At 42.9% G+C, this 19,773-nt stretch overlaps 9 protein-coding genes across 9 annotated transcripts; 8 read left to right on the forward strand and 1 right to left on the reverse strand.

Moving 5' to 3' along the window:
* Positions 1-609: 609 nt before the first annotated feature.
* On the forward strand, positions 610-1,038 carry SS1G_01069 (predicted protein; the record flags this gene model as incomplete). Its single annotated transcript, XM_001598929.1, has 3 exons — positions 610-718; positions 806-822; positions 895-1,038. 3 exons carry the CDS (start codon positions 610-612, stop codon positions 1,036-1,038), a joined length of 270 nt encoding a protein of 89 aa, XP_001598979.1.
* A 527-nt stretch (positions 1,039-1,565) lies between these two features.
* SS1G_01070 (hypothetical protein) lies at positions 1,566-3,147 on the forward strand (the record flags this gene model as incomplete). The annotated part of the gene is made up of 2 exons (XM_001598930.1): positions 1,566-1,670; positions 1,747-3,147. 2 exons carry the CDS (start codon positions 1,566-1,568, stop codon positions 3,145-3,147), a joined length of 1,506 nt encoding a protein of 501 aa, XP_001598980.1.
* A 977-nt stretch (positions 3,148-4,124) lies between these two features.
* SS1G_01071 (hypothetical protein) lies at positions 4,125-6,121 on the forward strand (the record flags this gene model as incomplete). The annotated part of the gene is made up of 3 exons (XM_001598931.1): positions 4,125-5,397; positions 5,677-5,789; positions 6,068-6,121. 3 exons carry the CDS (start codon positions 4,125-4,127, stop codon positions 6,119-6,121), a joined length of 1,440 nt encoding a protein of 479 aa, XP_001598981.1.
* A 697-nt stretch (positions 6,122-6,818) lies between these two features.
* SS1G_01072 (hypothetical protein) lies at positions 6,819-9,266 on the forward strand (the record flags this gene model as incomplete). The annotated part of the gene is made up of 6 exons (XM_001598932.1): positions 6,819-7,128; positions 7,302-7,492; positions 7,551-8,212; positions 8,760-8,905; positions 8,965-9,089; positions 9,162-9,266. 6 exons carry the CDS (start codon positions 6,819-6,821, stop codon positions 9,264-9,266), a joined length of 1,539 nt encoding a protein of 512 aa, XP_001598982.1.
* A 799-nt stretch (positions 9,267-10,065) lies between these two features.
* On the reverse strand, positions 10,066-10,782 carry SS1G_01073 (hypothetical protein; the record flags this gene model as incomplete). The annotated part of the gene is made up of 2 exons (XM_001598933.1): positions 10,066-10,143; positions 10,345-10,782. 2 exons carry the CDS (start codon positions 10,780-10,782, stop codon positions 10,066-10,068), a joined length of 516 nt encoding a protein of 171 aa, XP_001598983.1.
* A 741-nt stretch (positions 10,783-11,523) lies between these two features.
* SS1G_01074 (actin-like protein 2) lies at positions 11,524-12,880 on the forward strand (the record flags this gene model as incomplete). The annotated part of the gene is made up of 4 exons (XM_001598934.1): positions 11,524-11,542; positions 11,599-11,645; positions 11,719-12,091; positions 12,150-12,880. 4 exons carry the CDS (start codon positions 11,524-11,526, stop codon positions 12,878-12,880), a joined length of 1,170 nt encoding a protein of 389 aa, XP_001598984.1.
* A 1,434-nt stretch (positions 12,881-14,314) lies between these two features.
* On the forward strand, positions 14,315-15,090 carry SS1G_01075 (predicted protein; the record flags this gene model as incomplete). Its single annotated transcript, XM_001598935.1, has 2 exons — positions 14,315-14,536; positions 14,596-15,090. The coding sequence occupies 2 exons, from the start codon at positions 14,315-14,317 to the stop codon at positions 15,088-15,090; spliced, it is 717 nt and encodes a 238-aa protein (XP_001598985.1).
* Positions 15,091-16,142: 1,052 nt separating this feature from the next.
* On the forward strand, positions 16,143-18,362 carry SS1G_01076 (hypothetical protein; the record flags this gene model as incomplete). The annotated part of the gene is made up of 3 exons (XM_001598936.1): positions 16,143-16,430; positions 16,899-17,520; positions 17,833-18,362. 3 exons carry the CDS (start codon positions 16,143-16,145, stop codon positions 18,360-18,362), a joined length of 1,440 nt encoding a protein of 479 aa, XP_001598986.1.
* Positions 18,363-18,630: 268 nt separating this feature from the next.
* SS1G_01077 (hypothetical protein) lies at positions 18,631-19,516 on the forward strand (the record flags this gene model as incomplete). The annotated part of the gene is made up of 2 exons (XM_001598937.1): positions 18,631-18,961; positions 19,092-19,516. 2 exons carry the CDS (start codon positions 18,631-18,633, stop codon positions 19,514-19,516), a joined length of 756 nt encoding a protein of 251 aa, XP_001598987.1.
* Positions 19,517-19,773: the final 257 nt, after the last annotated feature.

Genomic DNA, 19,773 nt, shown 5'->3' on the forward strand with positions numbered 1-19,773 from the left:
CGGTAAGGTGCAGTAGAGCGCAAGTTAGATGCAAGTGCAAGTGTAAGTACAGCTGGATGTTGGTTGTTGGTTGCATCAGCGTGTCAAGAGAAATTCCCTCAAAAATCAGTTTGGTGTCCGGGAAGATGATCAATATTGCCGCGGAAGAAAGTAGCCCTGGTCGAATGTGTATGTATGTATGTACGTACGTATATATGTAGGTATGTAAGTCGGTGCAGGGTATAGCAGAAAACGTACAACGGACGCTTGATATCAAAGACCCAGAAAAGGAAAGCTGTGAATTAAGCTCCTAGTAACAGCATGGAAAGTCGAAACATATGTCGGCCGATCAAATTCACGAATCTCGGATAATAAGACGAAACAATTTCAGATGACCTAAACGAAAGGAGATACTTGTTATGTAGCTAGGTAAGGTGATGTGTGATGTGATTTTATGTGCTGTGCTATGCGGTGCTGTGACATGAGAAACCTTTCCGGGTAGTGATGAAAGATGGCTGCTAATATCTGCAGTGATTCGATACAACGACGATAGGTCATACGGAATGGCTAGCCACCTGCGCCTCGGACTCTCAGTGCTGTTTGATGCGTAACCCCCAGGAATATCCAAAGATGGGGAGAAGGAAGATGAGAAGGAAGCTAGGGGCGAGATTCGGAGGTAGCGGTCAGATGAGACGGACAAACAGGATGAGGAAACCTTATGAACCAACGAAGAAGGAAAGTAAGATAGATCTCTTCTAACTTCGTGGAAGGCAAGGAATTTGACAGTTCTTGGCGTTGGATGGCGCTGCCCGCATATAAGGAGTAGATTGTGAGGATGTGCAGGTAGAGACGCTTTGTTATTACCCAGATTTATCCTCTAAAACTCTCATCTCATAGATTCCGGAGGATCCGTAGGTGTATCCAACCGAAACTCCGCTTTGGGCGGGGTGCAGTAGTACGAACCAACAACTTGGGAATACGAAGGTTAAGTGTAGGAAATTCGAAAAGATGCGATGGGTAGCCTTGTTGATGACAGTAGTTTTGCCAGAGTCGAAGTGAAAAGGAATAAATAAGCAGTTGGAATGACAACTGACGTAGGAATCATCAGAGAGGCCAGTAGGCGAATGAGTAAAGGAAGAAGAGGAAGAGGAAGAGGGAGAAGAAGAAGAAACTATCTTGAATACTTAATATATAAAGGATGTATTGAATTCCTGGTAGTGAGAGTAAAGAATAATCTGTAATAGGATACAAGACTGTTAGACTCTTGAGAGAACTAGGGAAGTCCCGTAGTAGGTCATTAGGTCAATGTAACTTAACCTTCCAAGGTTCTTATCGATAACTGGAGCAACCGAGGGTCGCCAATCCAATCACTTTAACCTTATCGCACCCATCACCCATCACCCTTCACCTCATCCATCACATCAACAGCGTACCTACTAGGTATGCTTACAACAGCCAGGCCAACGCATACAACCACCAGCATTCTAGACCTTGTTAGGACCGAGAATTGTATATACCACAGCCATTGCGGCACATGAATTAATTCCCTATAACTTCTATCAAATTCTTACATTTTGGAGTTCGATATGGCTTCAGGAGGCATGAGACAATGTATTCAGGATATCACTCCGTATCTAACCTTTTTAATCTTTATATCAACCCTTGGGCCTTTACAATTTGGTTTTCATTTGGTATGTGCCATTCCAAACAATCAAAGCTCAACCGCCAGTCAATACTCTGAGAGCGCTGGCTAACTTCTCCCACAAGTCGGAATTAAACGCACCTCAAGATGTCATTACATGCAAGAAGCAAAATGACGCCAATTCTATCGCCATCGTTCGTAACAGCCTTCCACAATGTATACCTATGAACGAAGCCGAGTTCGCCGCTCTCTCATCGCTCTTCGTCCTTGGTGGCTTACTAGGAGCGTTGGGTTCAGGTGCCGTGTCGACGAGTTATGGAAGATTGTTTGCCATGAGAATCACAAGCGTTTGCTTCATAGCAGGATCAATTCTGGAAATCTTTGCGGGCACAGTTCCAGTAATGTCTGTTGGAAGATTCTTTTCAGGTATCGGGGCAGGGGCTTCCACAGTCGTGGTGCCAATCTACATATCCGAAATTGCACCACCAAAAGAAAGGGGGTTATTTGGATCCATGACACAAATTACCACGAATGTAGGAATTCTACTCACTCAGGTTCTAGGTTACTATTTAAGTAAAGGATCGAAGTGGAGGATCATATTGGCAGTCGGGGCAGGACTTGGCTTGTTACAAGGAGTTGGGCTGTTATTCATTCCGGAAAGTCCAACATGGCTTGCCGCACATAAAGACCCTCAAATGGCTATGAGAACACTTCAGCGGATTCGGGGACATGGTTCTTCCATCGCGGAAGAGATCCAAGACTGGAATATTGAGCCCTCAGGAGAAGAAGAAGAGCGCCTGTTGCTTGATCCGGAGCTGACTCGAAGAAATTCCGTCGCTAGCAAGGCATCCTCACAAAAGTCCACCTCGAACGTCGGATTTTTTCAAGTCATCAGAGATCCGCTCTATCAGCCTGCAGTAATCGCCGTCATTGGTATTATGTTTGCCCAACAACTGTGTGGTATCAACAGCATCATCATGTATTCCGTATCACTGCTTTCTGGTCTTCTTCCTGTTTCTTCATCTATCGTCACAATCCTTATTTCGGTTGTCAACCTGATCGCAACAGTCGCATGTGCCCCCTTAGCTGACAAAATTGGTCGAAAGGCATGTCTTCTCCTCTCTATAACAGGGATGGGCACTATGTCTCTTGTTTTGGCCCTTTCTCTACGGTGGGAGACCAAGGTTCTCTCTGCAATATCCGTCATCCTATTCGTGACTTTCTTCGCAACAGGACTCGGTCCTGTCCCTTTTATAATGGCATCGGAATTCGTCGGTCCAGAAGCTGTTGGTGCAACCCAGAGTGTAGGATTGGCAGCCAACTATGTTGCTACATTCCTAGTAGCTCAATTCTTCCCAATCATCAACACGAAATTAAATAGAGCATTAGGAGGTGTAGGTTGGGCATATTTCATATTTGCAGCGCTTGCAGTGTTGTCTGGAATATTTGTGAGTTGGAGGGTTCCCGAGACTAGAGGCAAGAAAGATGTCGATGAAGTTTGGGGAAGGACAAGAAGGGTTGATTGATTGAGGCAGCGAGCTCTGAGTATGTCATCTTAGGATTAGCGAGTCTGTTATTAGTTAGGCGCTAGGATATAGTCTACTTTAGATAGTAATTTGCATTATATTTCTCGGGTGGCCAGGGTGGAAAATGCGTCATGATCTTATTTTGATTTCAAAACAAAATTCTGAGACGGCATCAAGTGGTTTGGTCTCTTTTATACATCCCATTGGAAGCCCTATCCTTCATTTCAATACACACCTAAATGCTTCATGATATTACCAAACACTGAATATTGATCAATGCATGGAAGTTGGCTGAAAGTATCGGCTGCTTGAGTTCACCTGCTCATGAAACCTAAAAGTTGCGAGCTAAACAACTTTCCATATTCTATGTGGAAAGCCCGGCTTCTAAGCTTTCTGTATGATACAGTAGTGTCCGCCAGCCAGCTTCTTGCTTAGGGTATTGACACTCTGCCATCTACTATTATCCCAGCCGCGCCGCACCCTTTCCAAACATGGGAGCATAAAGCGCGAGGACATTTGTCTAAAAATTATTATGCTAAAGACTAATTGGCGCTGAAAGAACCCGCAATTGTTCTGAATCCTCCGCTGTGAAATTTCCTATACACCTGAAATTCCTGCACTTATAGCTATTGATGTGAGACTATATTTAATATCTCTCTTATTGATACATAATTAGCAGAGTCTTCAATTCCAATGGTATAGCTCTGCTAGCTGAGAAAGCTAACGTCGACCAGATGCGGGGTTTCGACTGCCAATACATGCTTGCCACGAAGATACCCCTCAATATTCATTGATGCCTGACAGCAGTGTATAGCTCAATACATTTTTGGGTTTAATAGACTTAACTCGCAGACTACGCTGGATACTTATTCTGCTCATAACTAGATGGAATTACATTTTGCTTGGTACCATACCATGACACATAATTCATTACCGCCGCTCAGTTTATCACCTTGAAAACCCCGACAGTTGTAAAAATGACGAAAATAACTAGATTCAGTTCAAAACCACAGAGCCCTAATTGCGAAATGGAAAATTATGTTTATCAGCCGTTGGAAGCCGGCCAATTTCGTCTTTTCAAGTTCAACCGCGGAAACATTGGGCATCGTATCAAGTGTCAGATCCAAAATGTCCCCTTCAATGTGAAGCATCGGTATGTCGCTTTATCATATGTTTGGGGTGCCAGTTCGACCGAACGGAAAATCAGCCTCAATGGCCACGATCTAGGAATCGGAGAAAACCTCTACGTTGCTATCGATCAGCTCAGAGCCCATGAAGAGCAGTTTACAACGCATTTCGGTTGGATTGACGCCCTTTGTATCAATCAGAAAGATAATGCTGAGAAAGCACAACAGGTTCAATTCATGGATAGGATATACGGTGGTGCTCGAATTTCAATTGCTTGGATTGGTGTACCCACATCCATAGACGAGATATATTGTGAGGAGATATTTGATGCAGTATCGCAAGAGGCATATCCTTCCTATGGGGACACAGCAGCTGCATACACCATACCCCGACGCCTGATGATGGATAACAAAGAACCGGGTTATTCAGAGAGGCTCTTTCAGTCGAAAAGATGCATTGAAGAGCTTATGGTAAATCCCTGGTTTGATCGTGTCTGGACATTACAGGAGTTTATAATGGGAAACTTGCCCGGATACTCCCGCAAATTACACTATGGCCGCCTTTTAGTTTCCATGACTTCATTCATTAATCAGTGTGCTTTCCCTGGGCTAGAAAAGGCCCATCCAACCACGCTAGGTTATAGCGACTACCTGAAAGCGTGGACGCGGATGCATGCTATGGATCAGCTCATAGATTGGGCCGATAAGAGAGGCATGTCTTGGCTCGTACCAACCTCCGAAGTCAACGAAACCGTCGCAGCGGATCAACTATTAAATCTCCTCGATACTAGCGCACAGCGACGTTGTACTCAGCCGCACGACACCATATACGGTGTCTTAGGTCTTTGGCACTATGTAAGATGCAAACCTCTCCCAGAGAATCTGAAGCCCAATTATGACGCCGCATATGCTGAAGCTTGCCGTGAATGTTCTGCATATCTTCTCACTCATACTCGCGATCTCAGAATCATTGCGAAGAGAGGTGGCAACTTCCAGACCGAGGTGCCATCTTGGGTGCCTGACTTGAGTTATCTCGGCTTGCGATCAGACCACATGATGTATACAGTGGACAGGGCGCAAGTGAAGGTCTTGCCAAACGGTCAAGAGCTCTCAATGGGAGGCTGTCAGTTTGCGTATGTCGTAGACGGCATAGCATCGTCTAACCAGCTACAACATCCTTACACTTCTGCTTCCTGGGAGTCATTCACTCGGCACATTGTAGAATTCGAGGACAAAATTTTAATGCGTGCTATCACGTATAAAAGCATTTCGATAGAGGCAGGACGTGAGCAGTCTATGTGGTTATGCGATGATAGTATTGTTGAAAGTTATAATTTTCTTAGGGATTACCAACCAACAGGGACGGAGTCGGTATCTGACAATGGATTTAAGCCCCCATCAGCGGCGCTTGGAGAAACTGCTGAGTGGATAAGCAAGACAATGATCCTTATGGATAGCGGACACGTCCTTTTTGCAGATGGTGACATTGTGCAAGCAAGACCAGGAGATATGGTTGTAAATTGCAAGGGTGACTCTTCACTTTTTAATCCTGCGACCTATCAGAGAAAAGTTTCAGCTCATCCAAACAGGTCGATTTGACATTAGAAGTTTTGGTTATGGTGTAAATGAATACTTCTCGGATAAGATAGATAGGGAGTTTATTATCTTCTAAATAGATACATGTTTGCTTACTCTGATAAAAACTATAAAATAATTAATACTCAAGGGAAGCTCAAACACTTCAGTTTGCGAAGAGGAAAGTTCGGTATATGTGAAACTTATTAATACTGTAGAAGAGCTGGGCAGGAGGCATCGCTCACCGTCAGAACAAGGAGTGGAAAGGATAGTAAAAGACGACCGCTTCATGAACAGTAGTAGAGTACATGGAAAAGATAAGGGAAGCTTCCGTCCTGACATGAGCAATTGTGTTGGCAATCTAGAATTTGGGAGATGCGGAAAAGGATACGATTAGCGCATGTGTTCATGCATCGCAAGAAGTGGATGTATGAATAAGATCTTTCCGAGAGATTTTGAACATTTTCTGATTTTTTAGTAAAATTTGGATGATTGTTATGAAACCTTAGACTTTGAAGGATGGCCTATTTCAAAAACTATGACATGCACTACCATGGCACAATATCTGCACACATAGATCCCAAGGTGCGGTAATTTGGCTGAACATTTCGGACTTTCATGATCACCTTTCCCAATAACTCTAATTATATAGCTGATGGATGCCACGGCATTGAAATGAATCGCAAGCTACATGACGTGCTCGTCAATGACCATACTTTGTGTGGGGCCGATGACTTGGGTGCTTGGGGTAAACTCAGCCACATCAATTTAGAGTGGTATCTAGTATGTTTGCATAGTTGAAAAGCACGACATCCTGCTAATGTATGCGCAATTACACAACGTACTCGTCTAGTCTCCATTCAACCCCTCAAGGTTGGAATTGTATTTGACTGCAATACCCCGCACACCTCAATCCCTCCCCCCCCTTACTTCGTGATTTTTACATACTTTGAACAGACACTTGACAGAATGGCCGGATCAAGCGCATCGATCTCTGAGAGGAATCTCTACCTCGAACACCATCAAAAGTTTCAATCCACTCCGGTACCCCAAAGTGAGGAAGAATGGCTTTTACGAGCAACAGAAATCTCTCAGATATTCTCTAAAGATGCCGCAAAAAGAGATATTGACAATAAATCGCCTCTTGATGAAGTATTATTGTTGAAATCATCGGGATTACTCAAATTATTGGGTCCAAAGCAATATGGTGGCGGTGAGCAATCTTGGGATGTCGCATACAAAGCGATCAGGGAAGTAGCTAAAGGTGACGGATCTTTGGGTATGCTACTTGGATACCACCTGCTTTGGTCGACAACAGCGAACATTGTTGGTACAGATGAGCAAAAAGATCGATTGCAACAGCAGATAATTGAGAATAACTTTTTCATCGGAGGTAATTCGATTTATGACCAAGGAGCAAAGCTTCGCACAGACTAACCGAATACCAAACAGGTGCCGTCAATCCAAGAGATTCCGATTTGAGCATTAAATCTGATGGTGATAACATTGTATTCAACGGCCAGAAACACTTCAATACTGGTGGGGTCGTATCTGACATGACAATTCTCGAGGGTGTGCTTGAGGGAACTGATAAACATATCTTTGCCGCTGTGCCGACAAGACAGCCCGGTATTAAATTTGCCGTGAGTGGAAATGAGGGTGACCGGCCAAGTATAACAGCTCAGCTGACAAAATGAACAGCACAATTGGAACAACATTGGTCTAAGACTCACGGAATCCGGTAGCGTGAAGATTGAAAATGTTAGAGTTCCATGGGCGGATGCGTTAGGTTGGGATACCCAAACGAGGGAACCGCTTCCTGAAATCCTCAATATCCCCTTCGCTACCCTACTCCTTCCCACCATTCAATTAGTTTTCGCAAACTTTTATATCGGTATTTCTCTCGGTGCTATCGAATCAGCGGCAAAGTATACGACAACATATACTAGAGCGTGGCCTTTTGGGGGAGACAATAAGGATAGTCCTACAGAGGAGTGGTACATTCTCGAGCGATACGGCACGTTCCACGCACATCTATCGGCGGTTGTAGCTCTAGCAGATTCAACCGGTGAGATGGTAACGGGAATATATGCGAAACATCAAGAAAAACGTTCAGTCTCTGCACGGGAACGTGGTGAGCTGGCTGAAGCTGTTGCAGCGGTGAAAGTAGTTGCAACTGATGTCGGGTTGAAAGTGACAAGCGGGGTATTTGAAATGACTGGAGCAAGAGCAACTAGTAAAAATGTCGGATTGGATCGTTTTTGGCGTGATATTAGAACGCATAGTCTTCATGACCCTGTTGCTTACAAGAAGAGGGAGCTTGGGAGGTGGGCATTATTGGGAGAAATTCCGGAACCAACTTGGTATACTTGATTAGTGCTTGCAATCAAAAAGAAGACGTATCAGAAGTAAAAAAGACTAGATAAACTAATTCATGAAGATGTTGGATCGCTCCGATGCTTTGACAGCCGGGGTATATCGCAATCACACTCTAATAGATACGAAGCTAGATTTCATTGAGCCATGAGGACTTCCTCATTTTGAAGGCCGCTTCCGATTTATGACCTTGAGTCCGTAGCTCAGGGAAGTTTCATTTTGAACAGCCAACAGCCCATGTACAGTAGAAGAAACTTGTATGCCTGTAAGTTTAGAGTGGGTATTATGAACTCCAAGGAGAGCCGTCGTCATCTACAACAATTTAACTATAGCTTCGGATGTGTAGTTGCTGAAATGTTAATATGTAGCCTCCCAGGACGCATGGAAGCGGGTGGCTAACTTGGTCAAGCAATTTAGGGTTATGAATATGTGCCTGAGAAGATATAGATATGCGGTACTTCGACCCATTACACCCTTGGAACGGGATGAAAGATGATGTGTGGAAATGCTGGCTTACTAAGCAAAAATAATTAGTGCCAGTTCTGTTGACCTTACCTCACCTCAAACCCCCTCAATACCCGGACATTTAGATCTCCCCTCACCACATATCACATACGCAATCATGACTGTAGTCGAAGCTGTAAAGTCAGCAATTGGACTTTCTGGTGCTCCATCTACCAGTATGCTCTCCTCCTTTCAAAACTAGAGACCCTGGGTACGAAGCTAATACTAGGTTTAGCCGCAACTCGAGAACAAATGAGCGAAGCCCGATTACCTATTGCATATCGTGATGGATGTGCTGGTCTATTGATTCCGCTCAATCGTTGTCGGCAGGAGGAGTATTATCTTCCATGGAAGTGTGAGGTGCGTTTGCGAGACAAATTGAAAGTACTGAGCCATCGGGAACAAGGCTGACGTTCGGGATTTTGCAAACAGCAAGAAAGACATTCCTACGAAAAATGCCAATACGAGGAATTCAAGAAGAGAGTTGCGAAGATGGACGAATTGAGAGAGGCAAAAGGTGGTGCAAGAAGCAATTGAAATGAGAGCGAGGCGATCAAGAATGGAATTGATGTGTACATATGGCATGGAAATGGAATACAATTTTGCAGGATATCGATGTAAACCCAGGATGGTGACAATGGTCTCGATATGATAAAACAAGGTTTGAGAAAGACGTGTATCGATATGAACATTGTATGCACCGATATATTGATGGACGAACTTCGAACGCCGGGATTTTTAAACCGGTGATTGGACCGATTATTCCTGGACCTGCCGGATCTGTCATTGACTACACTCTTTCTACGACCGAGACAGAACCAAGTCTGCAGCTATAAAGTTATTGGTACCGGCCACCGGATTCAATTTCACAGATACCGCAAATGAGGCTCTGGGCGGGTTAGCTAATTTATGGCTAGCTATATTTGGAGCCATGAATTCATGGTATACTTGAATTTACGGGCATTGGTACAGGAACGAACATTATAGTATTCGATCTACCGTGTCTATGATTGACCCTGTCTTGGCTGGTAATCAAACTGGATTTCCTATTTCCTAGGACAATGCCGACCCCAAAAACTTTGCACTAGGGGATGCTTAGTTTCCATCACAGGAAAGACAAGTAGTTTCGGTGCCTCGCTTCCCTCTCAATTTCCTCTTGTTTCTTCATCCGATTTCAAAATACAGCACTTAGTATTTGATCTGCTGCAGAGTCAGGGCAGATTATCTTGCCGGATAGCCCTAGTCGGTCCATCAGCGCAACCCGACTGCCCCTTTGAGTTTCGTCGCTCTTCACCCCGCAAGTGCGTTAAAATCAAGGCAAGTGGTAAATACAAACTCATGGATGTACAATTCGGATTGTAATCAACAGCCTAACCGAAGGAGTGGAATTATGTAAGTATTTTGAGGCCTTGTACTAAATATTAGATTGACTGTGGTCGAATGATACAGTGAGAACACGAAAATTTACGATATTGTAAGAAGAATCAACTGTAGAAAGTTAATCCGATGGATAAAATGATTTTTGGAAATAGGGTATCATGTCTACTTTTCGTGGATTCAATGCACTTTAACCGCTTCCGTTAGGCATTGCCCTCAGGTTTCCCTCCAAGTATACCACCCCGGATTTGACACCGTCGACAATATACACCTTTTTAGCTTCCTCTAATCCCAATTCTTCGATGAGTGCTTCTCTTACCATATCGTCCATTCCAGCCATTCCCGCACACCCCAAACAGACAACAGAACAGTCTCTTCTTCCAACCAATCTTTTCACCGCTTCCTTCATTTTGGTTCTCACAGTCTCGGGATCAACACTATGAAGCTCGCCGGCTGTGAGACCTGTAGTCTCGACTCCCTTAAATCGATCACAATTCTCTCCCTTTTTAACCCCCAAGAAGTTTCCCACACCCTCCCTCAAGACTTCCTCCCAGTATTTCCCGGTACTGACAATACCAAAACCTCCCTTCTCACCTTCATCAATCCCAAGTCTCTTTCCGGTGCCCTGCGCCAACAATCCCAACGCCATCATGACACTCGCTTCAAAGATACCCATCACGTGCACACTCGGCTTCACAACTTTCTTGAGCTCTGTAACCAGCGGATGAACACTATAACATGCTACGAGGAAGGCATCGTATTGATCAAGAGTGGGTGTGAGGTCCGAGAGAACGACTTTAGTCGAGAGAAGGGCATCTTTTTCGTTATTGATGGATGGAGGACTTGGAGGAGGGGCCGTGTAGAATGAGATTTGTACGTAAGAAGGATCATTTATTGTAGATAGTAGAGGATACAGGCCGTCAGTCATAGACCTGGACGAATTTGGGATTTATGACGAGAAGCTTTTTGTCCGTAAGTCTATTGGGATCCATGGCTGCGGCTGTCATGTTTTTTATAGTGGAGCGGAGTTCCTTCGAATTGTTTGTAGAAGTAATGTGGGATGATAAGATTACCCTTGAATTTGTCCTTCAACTTTGATCAATAAATTAATTAACTTCAAATGAACTCCAGGAGAGTTCTTTACCTACCTACCTAGTAAGCAGAAGCGGAATAAATGTTCATCATGTTCACACTTCCAAGTGCGCGTTCTCCAGTCACCACCGACCACCCGCCACCAACCAGCACCAGCCTTGTGAGGCGAGGCGGGGAAAGCTCAAAGGTTCAAGGTTAAGCCTCGTTACGGCCGTTCATTCCGACCTCAACCGCAGCGTCGTCAGAATCCCATCCATCGATTACACCACAACTTCAACTATTTCATACATAGATTCTACAATTTGAACTGCCACAGTTTGTTATTATGGCAGAACCACCAATAGGTATTGCGCAATCAGTCATAAGCCTCGTTCTTTCAATACTAACGTCAATCGCATAGTTCTCGATGGAGGAACTGGTTTCCTGAAAGTCGGATATGCAGCTCAGGTATGTGGCATTTTGGCCTGTTAATGATTGCAGCTATTTAGTAGCTTCAAAACTAACTTTCTTGTAATTGAAGAATTTCCCCGAGTTTCAATATCCATCTATTGTCGGCCGACCAATTCTGCGTTCCGAAGAAAAGGGTGACGATGGCATGGTCATCAAGGACATTATGTGTGGTGATGAAGCTGCCGCAGCAAGAACCATGCTTCAAGTATCGTATCCTATGGAAAACGGTATCGTGAAGAAATGGGATGACATGCAACATCTTTGGGACTATACATTTTACGAGAAAATGAAGGTTGACCCAACAGGCCGGAAGATCCTCTTGACAGAACCGCCGATGAACCCCTTAAAGAACAGAGAACAGATGTGCGAAGTTATGTTCGAAAGGTATCAATTTGGCGGAGTGTACGTGGCTATTCAAGCTGTGTTGGCTCTATATGCACAAGGTATATCTACGTTCTCGATTGTGCAGTGTGCCATAAGTAGCGTACTGACTGTCAACAGGTCTCAGTTCAGGAGTTGTGGTCGATTCTGGAGACGGGGTTACGCATATTGTACCTGTTTACGAATCTGTTGTCCTCAATCATCTTACTCGTCGTCTTGACGTCGCAGGTCGAGATGTCACACGGAACTTAATTGCTCTCTTATTACGTCGCGGATATGCCTTGAACAGAACAGCGGATTTTGAAACTGTTCGACAAATCAAGGAGAAGCTTTGCTATGTCTCGTACGATTTAGAATTGGATCAACGATTGAGCGAGGATACAACTGTCTTAGTTGAGAGTTATACTTTACCAGACGGCCGTGTGATTCGTGTGGGTAGTGAACGTTTCGAGGCTCCCGAGTGCCTCTTCCAACCTCATCTTGTCGACGTCGAGCAACCCGGTATCGCCGAATTTCTCTTCAACACCATTCAGGCCGCCGATGTTGATGTTCGATCCTCACTCTTCAAAGCTATCGTTCTGTCCGGTGGATCGTCTATGTATCCTGGTCTGCCATCACGACTTGAGAAGGAATTAAAACAATTATGGTTGACAAGGGTTCTTGGTGGAGATCCTGAACGGTTAAACAAGTTCAAGGTCCGTATCGAAGATCCTCCTAGGAGGAGACATATGGTTTTCCTGGGAGGAGCAGTGTTGGCAAATATTATGGCTGATAAGGAGAATATGTGGATCACGAAGCAGGAATGGGAGGAGCAGGGCGCTAGAGTACTAGAAAAGTTAGGACCTAGATAGGAGTAGAAGAGAGGAGTTTTACGGTGAATCGTGTTACTGATGAATATGGCTTTATTGTGTCGGCCTTGACTTTCATCTATTGTACGGAATCAAAATTGCTTTGTGGATATATATTATTCAAATAAATATTTGTCATCTGTATCTGGCTCATTCTCCTTGTGTCAGATTAACACATCCCAGTGGAAATTGTGCAGCAGCATTATGGAGAGATGAAGCAACATTAGCTGCCTATTGGTTTGTAGTTACAATTCATTGGCTGGCATATTCTTCGCATTCTGTTCTCTAGTGAGATGTGTATGATGGATTGGGGGTTTTGGGCAGTAAAGCAAATGTGCATTTGGCTGTCTAATTAGTCGCCCCAACTTTCCAAACAAATAGTTATTTCCCATCTTCAGGCTCAGAAATGATAGTAGTAATGTTTGTCATGGTGTGTAGTTAAGCAATTCACAAAGGACTGAACAGTAAGTTTGTCACTGCATCAAGTTTGGTACTGCGCACAAGTGATAAAACAAGATCCTTAGATATGAATAATAGATTGATAGTATTGATTGATATAAATATACAAGAATGATTGAATGCTCAATCTCTATGCCTAACAAAGTAAGTTAAGCACTATATTCAACTCATTGTAATATTATTGTCTTAATGAACAATTATCTTATAGTGTTCATTAATATATACTAAAAACTACTAGGTACTGTAACTTCCATCTATAATATTTGATCACCATAATGTAAATATAAAATCTTTTAGGGTCGGATTTGCCAAAATCAAAAATACTTCGACATACAAGAATACCAAGCTTTTGCATAGATTACCTGCAATTATAACAACTCCTCAAAGGAACGAAACTCAATACTGTATCATATCTCTAATTGTTGAGGAACATGACCTTGGTGGATATGGTCTTAAAATGCAGAAAGTGATTGCTTCAAATCAATCAAAAGATGTCTTTCTGAGTTATTCAGTTCAGGGATATCCTCCCGTTAAGAACGTTTCTGCTAATTACGATGGAAAATTTGGTATTTTATTTGATAGAGACCTTCGCTCACCACTTGAAGCTGTTCTTCTGTCCTCACTCACTGATTGTTCATGGTGCATGAATGTCCTTCATCTTGGTTTCAAGAGTAATGGATATGATAACCCCATGGTTATTCATGTCTTGGTTCAAATTCCTGGTTAGGTTGATGACAAAGAAATAGGTGCTGCCAAACTCGTGCAGAATGTGGAGAAGATAGTTCGCGAAAGACTAGAAACTCTAGGGAAGTATGTATTGCTTTAGTTTTTGGTCAAGATGTTCAATTTGCTGATTATATTTAGGATTTTTATTGATGTATGCGCACTCCGCAGCTCGAGACACAGAAACTCTGATGATGAAAACAACTCTGGCGTCGACCTTTGCAATCAAGCAACTGCAATGGGCGAATGTCTGCAATGTCAACAAGCGATGGCGATCGACAAAGATTACATCGGGCGAATAGAGTTGGAGAAATACGTCCAAAACTCTATGCTGAGAAGTTAAGATTTGCTGAGCAATACGAGATCGATGCTGGGTATATCTATGCCGCTCCAGAGGAATGCCGTCGAATGGATACTTATGAAGGAATACTTGATTGGGCTTTAATACGTAATGACTGCACTGATCCGGAAAACGCGGTATGTCCGTCTTGCTGAAAAAGTCTCTCATTGAACGGTTGTACTGATTCTTTTTGTAGTTAACGGCAGTTAGATTCCATCCAAAGATAATAGGAAGATCTGTAAACGAATTACGCAACAACGGCGATACAATGCACGAGAAAAAAGAAAAATTAAATAGAAAGTACGAGGCGTTGAACCGCGCGAACATTTTACACATCAAGCACCCGCAGACATTCTCCAGCCCCGATGACGAGGCTCTTTATTTCAAGCCGCCAAGTCGAACATCGGACTGGAAGGCATGTCTAATGAACAGCATAAAAGACATTATTCATAATGAGGGTTACGGTACTTCACACGAGCACGTGTTTGTTGGTCAAGGGTTGGATGGAGTGTCTGAGAATGGAGATTCTGGTGCTCTAATCTATGATATTGATATCATCCCTTGTCCTGGTAATACGTTCAATACTGCTGCTCTTCTACCCATGGCTATGATTTGGGGTGGGGCTTCCTCTGGAGAGATTGTTACAGGCTTCAGAGATGTTACCTATGCAATGTTACGAAGTAACAGCTGATCTGTCCATACGAGCTTGGACCACGTGGAAAAGCAAGTAGATTCACATACAAAACTATATGGCAATTGACTTATATGGTCTCCCCACCCTAAGCAAGCATAGACATCGAATCTGATCGAAAGCACGTGATCAAGGATTCCCACCGAGCCTAGGAATCCCACTATGGTGGGAAATATTCCCACCTTGATGGGACGATAGAGGGCAGTGGGATGCATAGTACGAAGGTCTATATAACTGGAAAGAGTTTCCTTATTGTAGAGCTTCGTGCTCAAGATCAATCATTTAGTATACTCTACTATTAGTTATAAATTGCATATCATTATTGCCCTTACTTAAGTCCCTGCTTGACGCCTAGTTATAAACCACCTCGAGAGCCTAGAGCACTTCCACGTGATCTAGACGGCAAACCTCGTAACAGAATAATGAATTATTTAATAAGAATATTAATTATAAGTTTATTTATTTTATTATACTTTATCAAGTTTTTGAATTATAGTAATCTTATGAAAATGTTAGATGACTGATCAGCGAGTAATATAACACATAATATTGGGTTTCTTGAGACCAGAAACAGCATCAGATTGAATTGATTGATTCTCTAGCTAAGCAGTTAAGCTGCAAGTATATATTCAAAAAATGAAGGAATAAGGTTAGGTCTTCAGCCTTCGGAATTAAAGTGCTTTGAAATCAAAATATTGAAAGCAAACAAACAGTATACCGAGAAGGAAAGAATGAATTAAAAGTTGAGTTTTGTTTGCTCCTTATATGCATCATGCAATATATATGCATATGCTGCCAAGATCCCAGGAGGTCAACACTATTACACGCTACCTCCAACTTCACCTTCACATGAAAGCCGACCTTCGAAATCTTCCTTTACTGATACAATACCATCTCCACTTACTCCAACGATGTTTCGCGATCCCATTTTTTCAACGCGAACCACAACTCCAGCGACTGCTATATCGAGAAAGCGAAGTTTTATCCGCCCAGAACATAACAGAATCGATGAAAATCACCCCAACTATTATTATCGTCAACATACCGTCAACATGAATATTCAGCCGTTAGCGATTGGCAACGATCCTATAATGGAAGATATTAAGGCGGATGCTGCGAATACAGAAACATTAGGGCTTCGATCATCTGTGGAAGCGGAATTAGATATAACATCTCCCGTAAGACGACCTACACGCGGCCATGGAGCTGGACCAGAGGATCTTACTTCGAACGAAAAGGCTGGATTCGCTTCAAAATCTCGAAGAGGAAAGAAATTACAGAGGGAGAGAGTGCAAAAGATGTTCAAAAAGGAGAAAGCAAGACAAGAGGCACTCGATACTGTGAAACCATTTAGTTTTTGGAATGTTTATTGTGCAACTATAACCTTCTGATGTCCAGGCTTCATTCTCAAATGTTTTGGTTTCCCGTCCAAGGCACAGTAAAGAGTTTAGAGAGAAAAGATGGGTTTGATTAGTATCATTCTCTTTATTATGGCATGTGTGGGATTTTTGATATTTGGGTTTACGGCAACAGTGTGTGGTACTAATGAAGGTCTACGATTACAAATCAACTATATCGATGCCGGATTTATGATCTTTCACGGAAAAGTATATGACCTTACTAAATCAAAGCATCCTACTGCAACGGGCATCACGAATAACGCAAACGTTCTGTATGATTTGCCCCAAAAGTATAGGGGTATAGACGGAAGTTTCTTATTTCAGAATGTCAATGGTAAATGTAAAGGTTTGATTACTTTAGCCGATGAATCGGACGTTTCAACCAATTCTGATAACGATCTTGCATAGTACTTTCCTTGTCATGCCTTTAATCAAGATGGCTCGAGCTCCCCAAATGAGACTATCGGTGCTTATTTCGGATACGCGTGCTATTTACAAGTAGAGGCTCGCTCATCATTTTATGGGCTTCGTAGTGCTGGGGATGTCTATTTTACCTGGGACGATATCAAGAACTCCTCGAGAAATCTCATGGTATATTCTAGCAATGTTCTCGATTTGGATCTCTTGAACTGGTTCAACACCATTCAAGTTTCCGTTTCCTCCAGATTTACCACCCTTGCTGATAGAACGACCACCGCCAATGCAGCAGTTTGCGGTAGGGATGTTACTCACGCATTCCAGTCATCAGATGATAAGAAGATTGCGCAATGTTTCGAACAGATTATCAAAGTTGGAAGTGTTGATACTAAATCTGTTGGATGTATCGCTTCTAAAGTTGTCCTTTATGTATCCTTGGCATTCATTCTAGCCATCGTCTTCGTCAAGTTTATTTTAGCTTTGATATTTCAATGGTTTATCGCTTCAAAATACGCTGCCTCAAAAACTTCTCAGTCATCCGATCCTAAGAAGCGCCAACAACAAATTGAAGAGTGGTCCGATGGTATCTACCGAGCTCCTCCAAGAATGGCCGGTGATATTGGTAGCTCCGCCGCGGGATCCGGATCGGAAAGGACAAGCAAACGAGCCAATGTTTTCTTGCCAACGACATCTCGCTTCTCGAATCCGTATGCCGCTGTTGATCGATCATCTCGCATTGAACGCCCTCAGCCTACAACGATGGCAAGTCAAGCTTCTACAGTTCAGTTTATCCCCCCAAATCCTATATTCCGAAATCAAAACAGTAGCCGAAATAGTCTTTTGCGAACAGATGGTGCAGATGACTTTGATACACCAAGCCCTTCAAGTTTCATTTCCGATCTGGTAGTTTCTTAACCACCTAAAGAGTGGGAGCCATACGGATTTCCCTTAGCTCACGCAATTCTTCTCGTGACGGCCTATTCTAAAGGTGAACTTGGTATCCGTACGACACTCGATTCCATCGCTACAACCGATTATCCAAACAGTCACAAAACTATCTTAGTCATTTGTGATGGTATCATTAAGGGTGAGGGTGAACCGAGGACAACACCAGATGTTGTTCTTGGTATAATGAAGGATTTTGTAACCTCTGTAGAAGAAGTTCCGGCTTTCTCTTACGTAGCGGTGGAAAAAGGATCGAAGAGATATAACATAGCCAAAGTTTACGCTGGATTCTACAACTATAATGCTGATTCTACTATCAACACTAACAAACAACTTAGAGTGCCGATGGTGTGCATTGTAAAGTGTAGTACTCCCGAAGAGTCTACACACCGCAAACCTGGAAATCGAGGCAAGCGCGACAGTCAAATTATCTTAATGTCTTTCCTACAAAAAGTAATGTTCGATGAACGTATAACCGAATTGAAGTTTGAGATCTTTAATGGGTTTTAACAAATCAGTGGTATATTTCCGGATATGTATGAAGTCGTTCTTATGGTCGACGCAGATACGAAGGTGTTCCCAGACAGTTTGACACACATGGTATCAGCAATGGTAAAAGATCCTGAAATCATGGGACTTTGTGGAGAGACAAAGATTGCGAACAAACGTGCCAGTTTCACACCCGCGATTCAAGTCTTCGAATGCTTCATTTCTCATCACTCCGTCAAATCCTTCGAGTCGATTTTCGGTAGTGTTACCTGTCTCTGGTTGTTTCTTAATGTACAGAATTAAGGCACCAAAGGGTAGTAACTATTGGGTCTCTATCTTGGCCAATCCTGATGTTGTCGAATATTACTTCGATAATGTAGTAGACACTTTACACAAGAAGAATTTGTTACTCTTGGGAGAGGATCGATACCTTTCAACGCTCATGCTTCGAACATTTCCCAAACGTAAACAAGTATTTGTCCCACAAGCTGTTTGCAAAACTCAAGTACCAAACTCTCTTTGGGTTCTCATGTCACAAAGACGTAGATGGATTAACAGTACTGTCCACAATCTGATGGAATTGGTCTTGGTTAGAGATCTTTGCGGTACTTTCTGCTTCAGTATGTAATTTGTCGTCTTTATCGATCTTATTAGTACTCTGGTTCTTCCTGCCGCCATCGCCTTTACATTTTACGTCGGTAAGTAAAGTCCTTTTGGTGGTTTTGTAACATTTCACTAATCTATATCCAGTGGTCATTTCAATCATTCGTCGCCCTGTTCAGATCATCCCACTCGTACTTTTAGGGTTGATCCTTGGTTTACCAGCGGTTCTGATTGTTATCACAGCTCATCGTTGGGTCTACGTTCTTTGGATGTTGATATATCTTGTCTCGTTGCCAATTTGGAATTTCCTGCTTCCAGCATATGCATTTTGGAAATTTGACAATTTCTCTTGGGGTGATACTCGTAAGACGGCGGGCGAAAAGACTAAGAAAGCGGGTATTGAATATGAAGGAGAATTCGATAGTTCAAAGATTACTATGAAACGATGGAAAGAATTTGAGAGGGAGAGGATCTTGAGGAGTAATCCAAGTTGGCAGCACTCAAATGCCTCGTCGGGTAAGGAGAATCATCGTTGGCAGCAACATCAATATGATGATTATGCCGATAGTTGAGGGGCTTAAATGCTTAGGATTGGATTTGGTCCTTGTTTGTTGAGCGTACATAATGCATCGCGTGGTGGGAAAGTGGGTTGAAAATTCCCTCAATTCACCAAATTTTGGGTGGTTAGTATAGTTCCTTTGCAAAGGACGGCGCATAACATGTTTCTGTACTTCTTTGGTACATTTTTCTATTCGGGGGTGCACGTATACACATTCATGAATTAATGGGGGACTCCTATCGCTTCTGCATGCATTTATATAGTAAGTGA

Source organism: Sclerotinia sclerotiorum, genomic scaffold, assembly GCF_000146945.2.
Source record: "Sclerotinia sclerotiorum 1980 UF-70 scaffold_1 genomic scaffold, whole genome shotgun sequence".
Classification (NCBI taxonomy): Eukaryota; Fungi; Ascomycota; class Leotiomycetes; order Helotiales; family Sclerotiniaceae; genus Sclerotinia; species Sclerotinia sclerotiorum.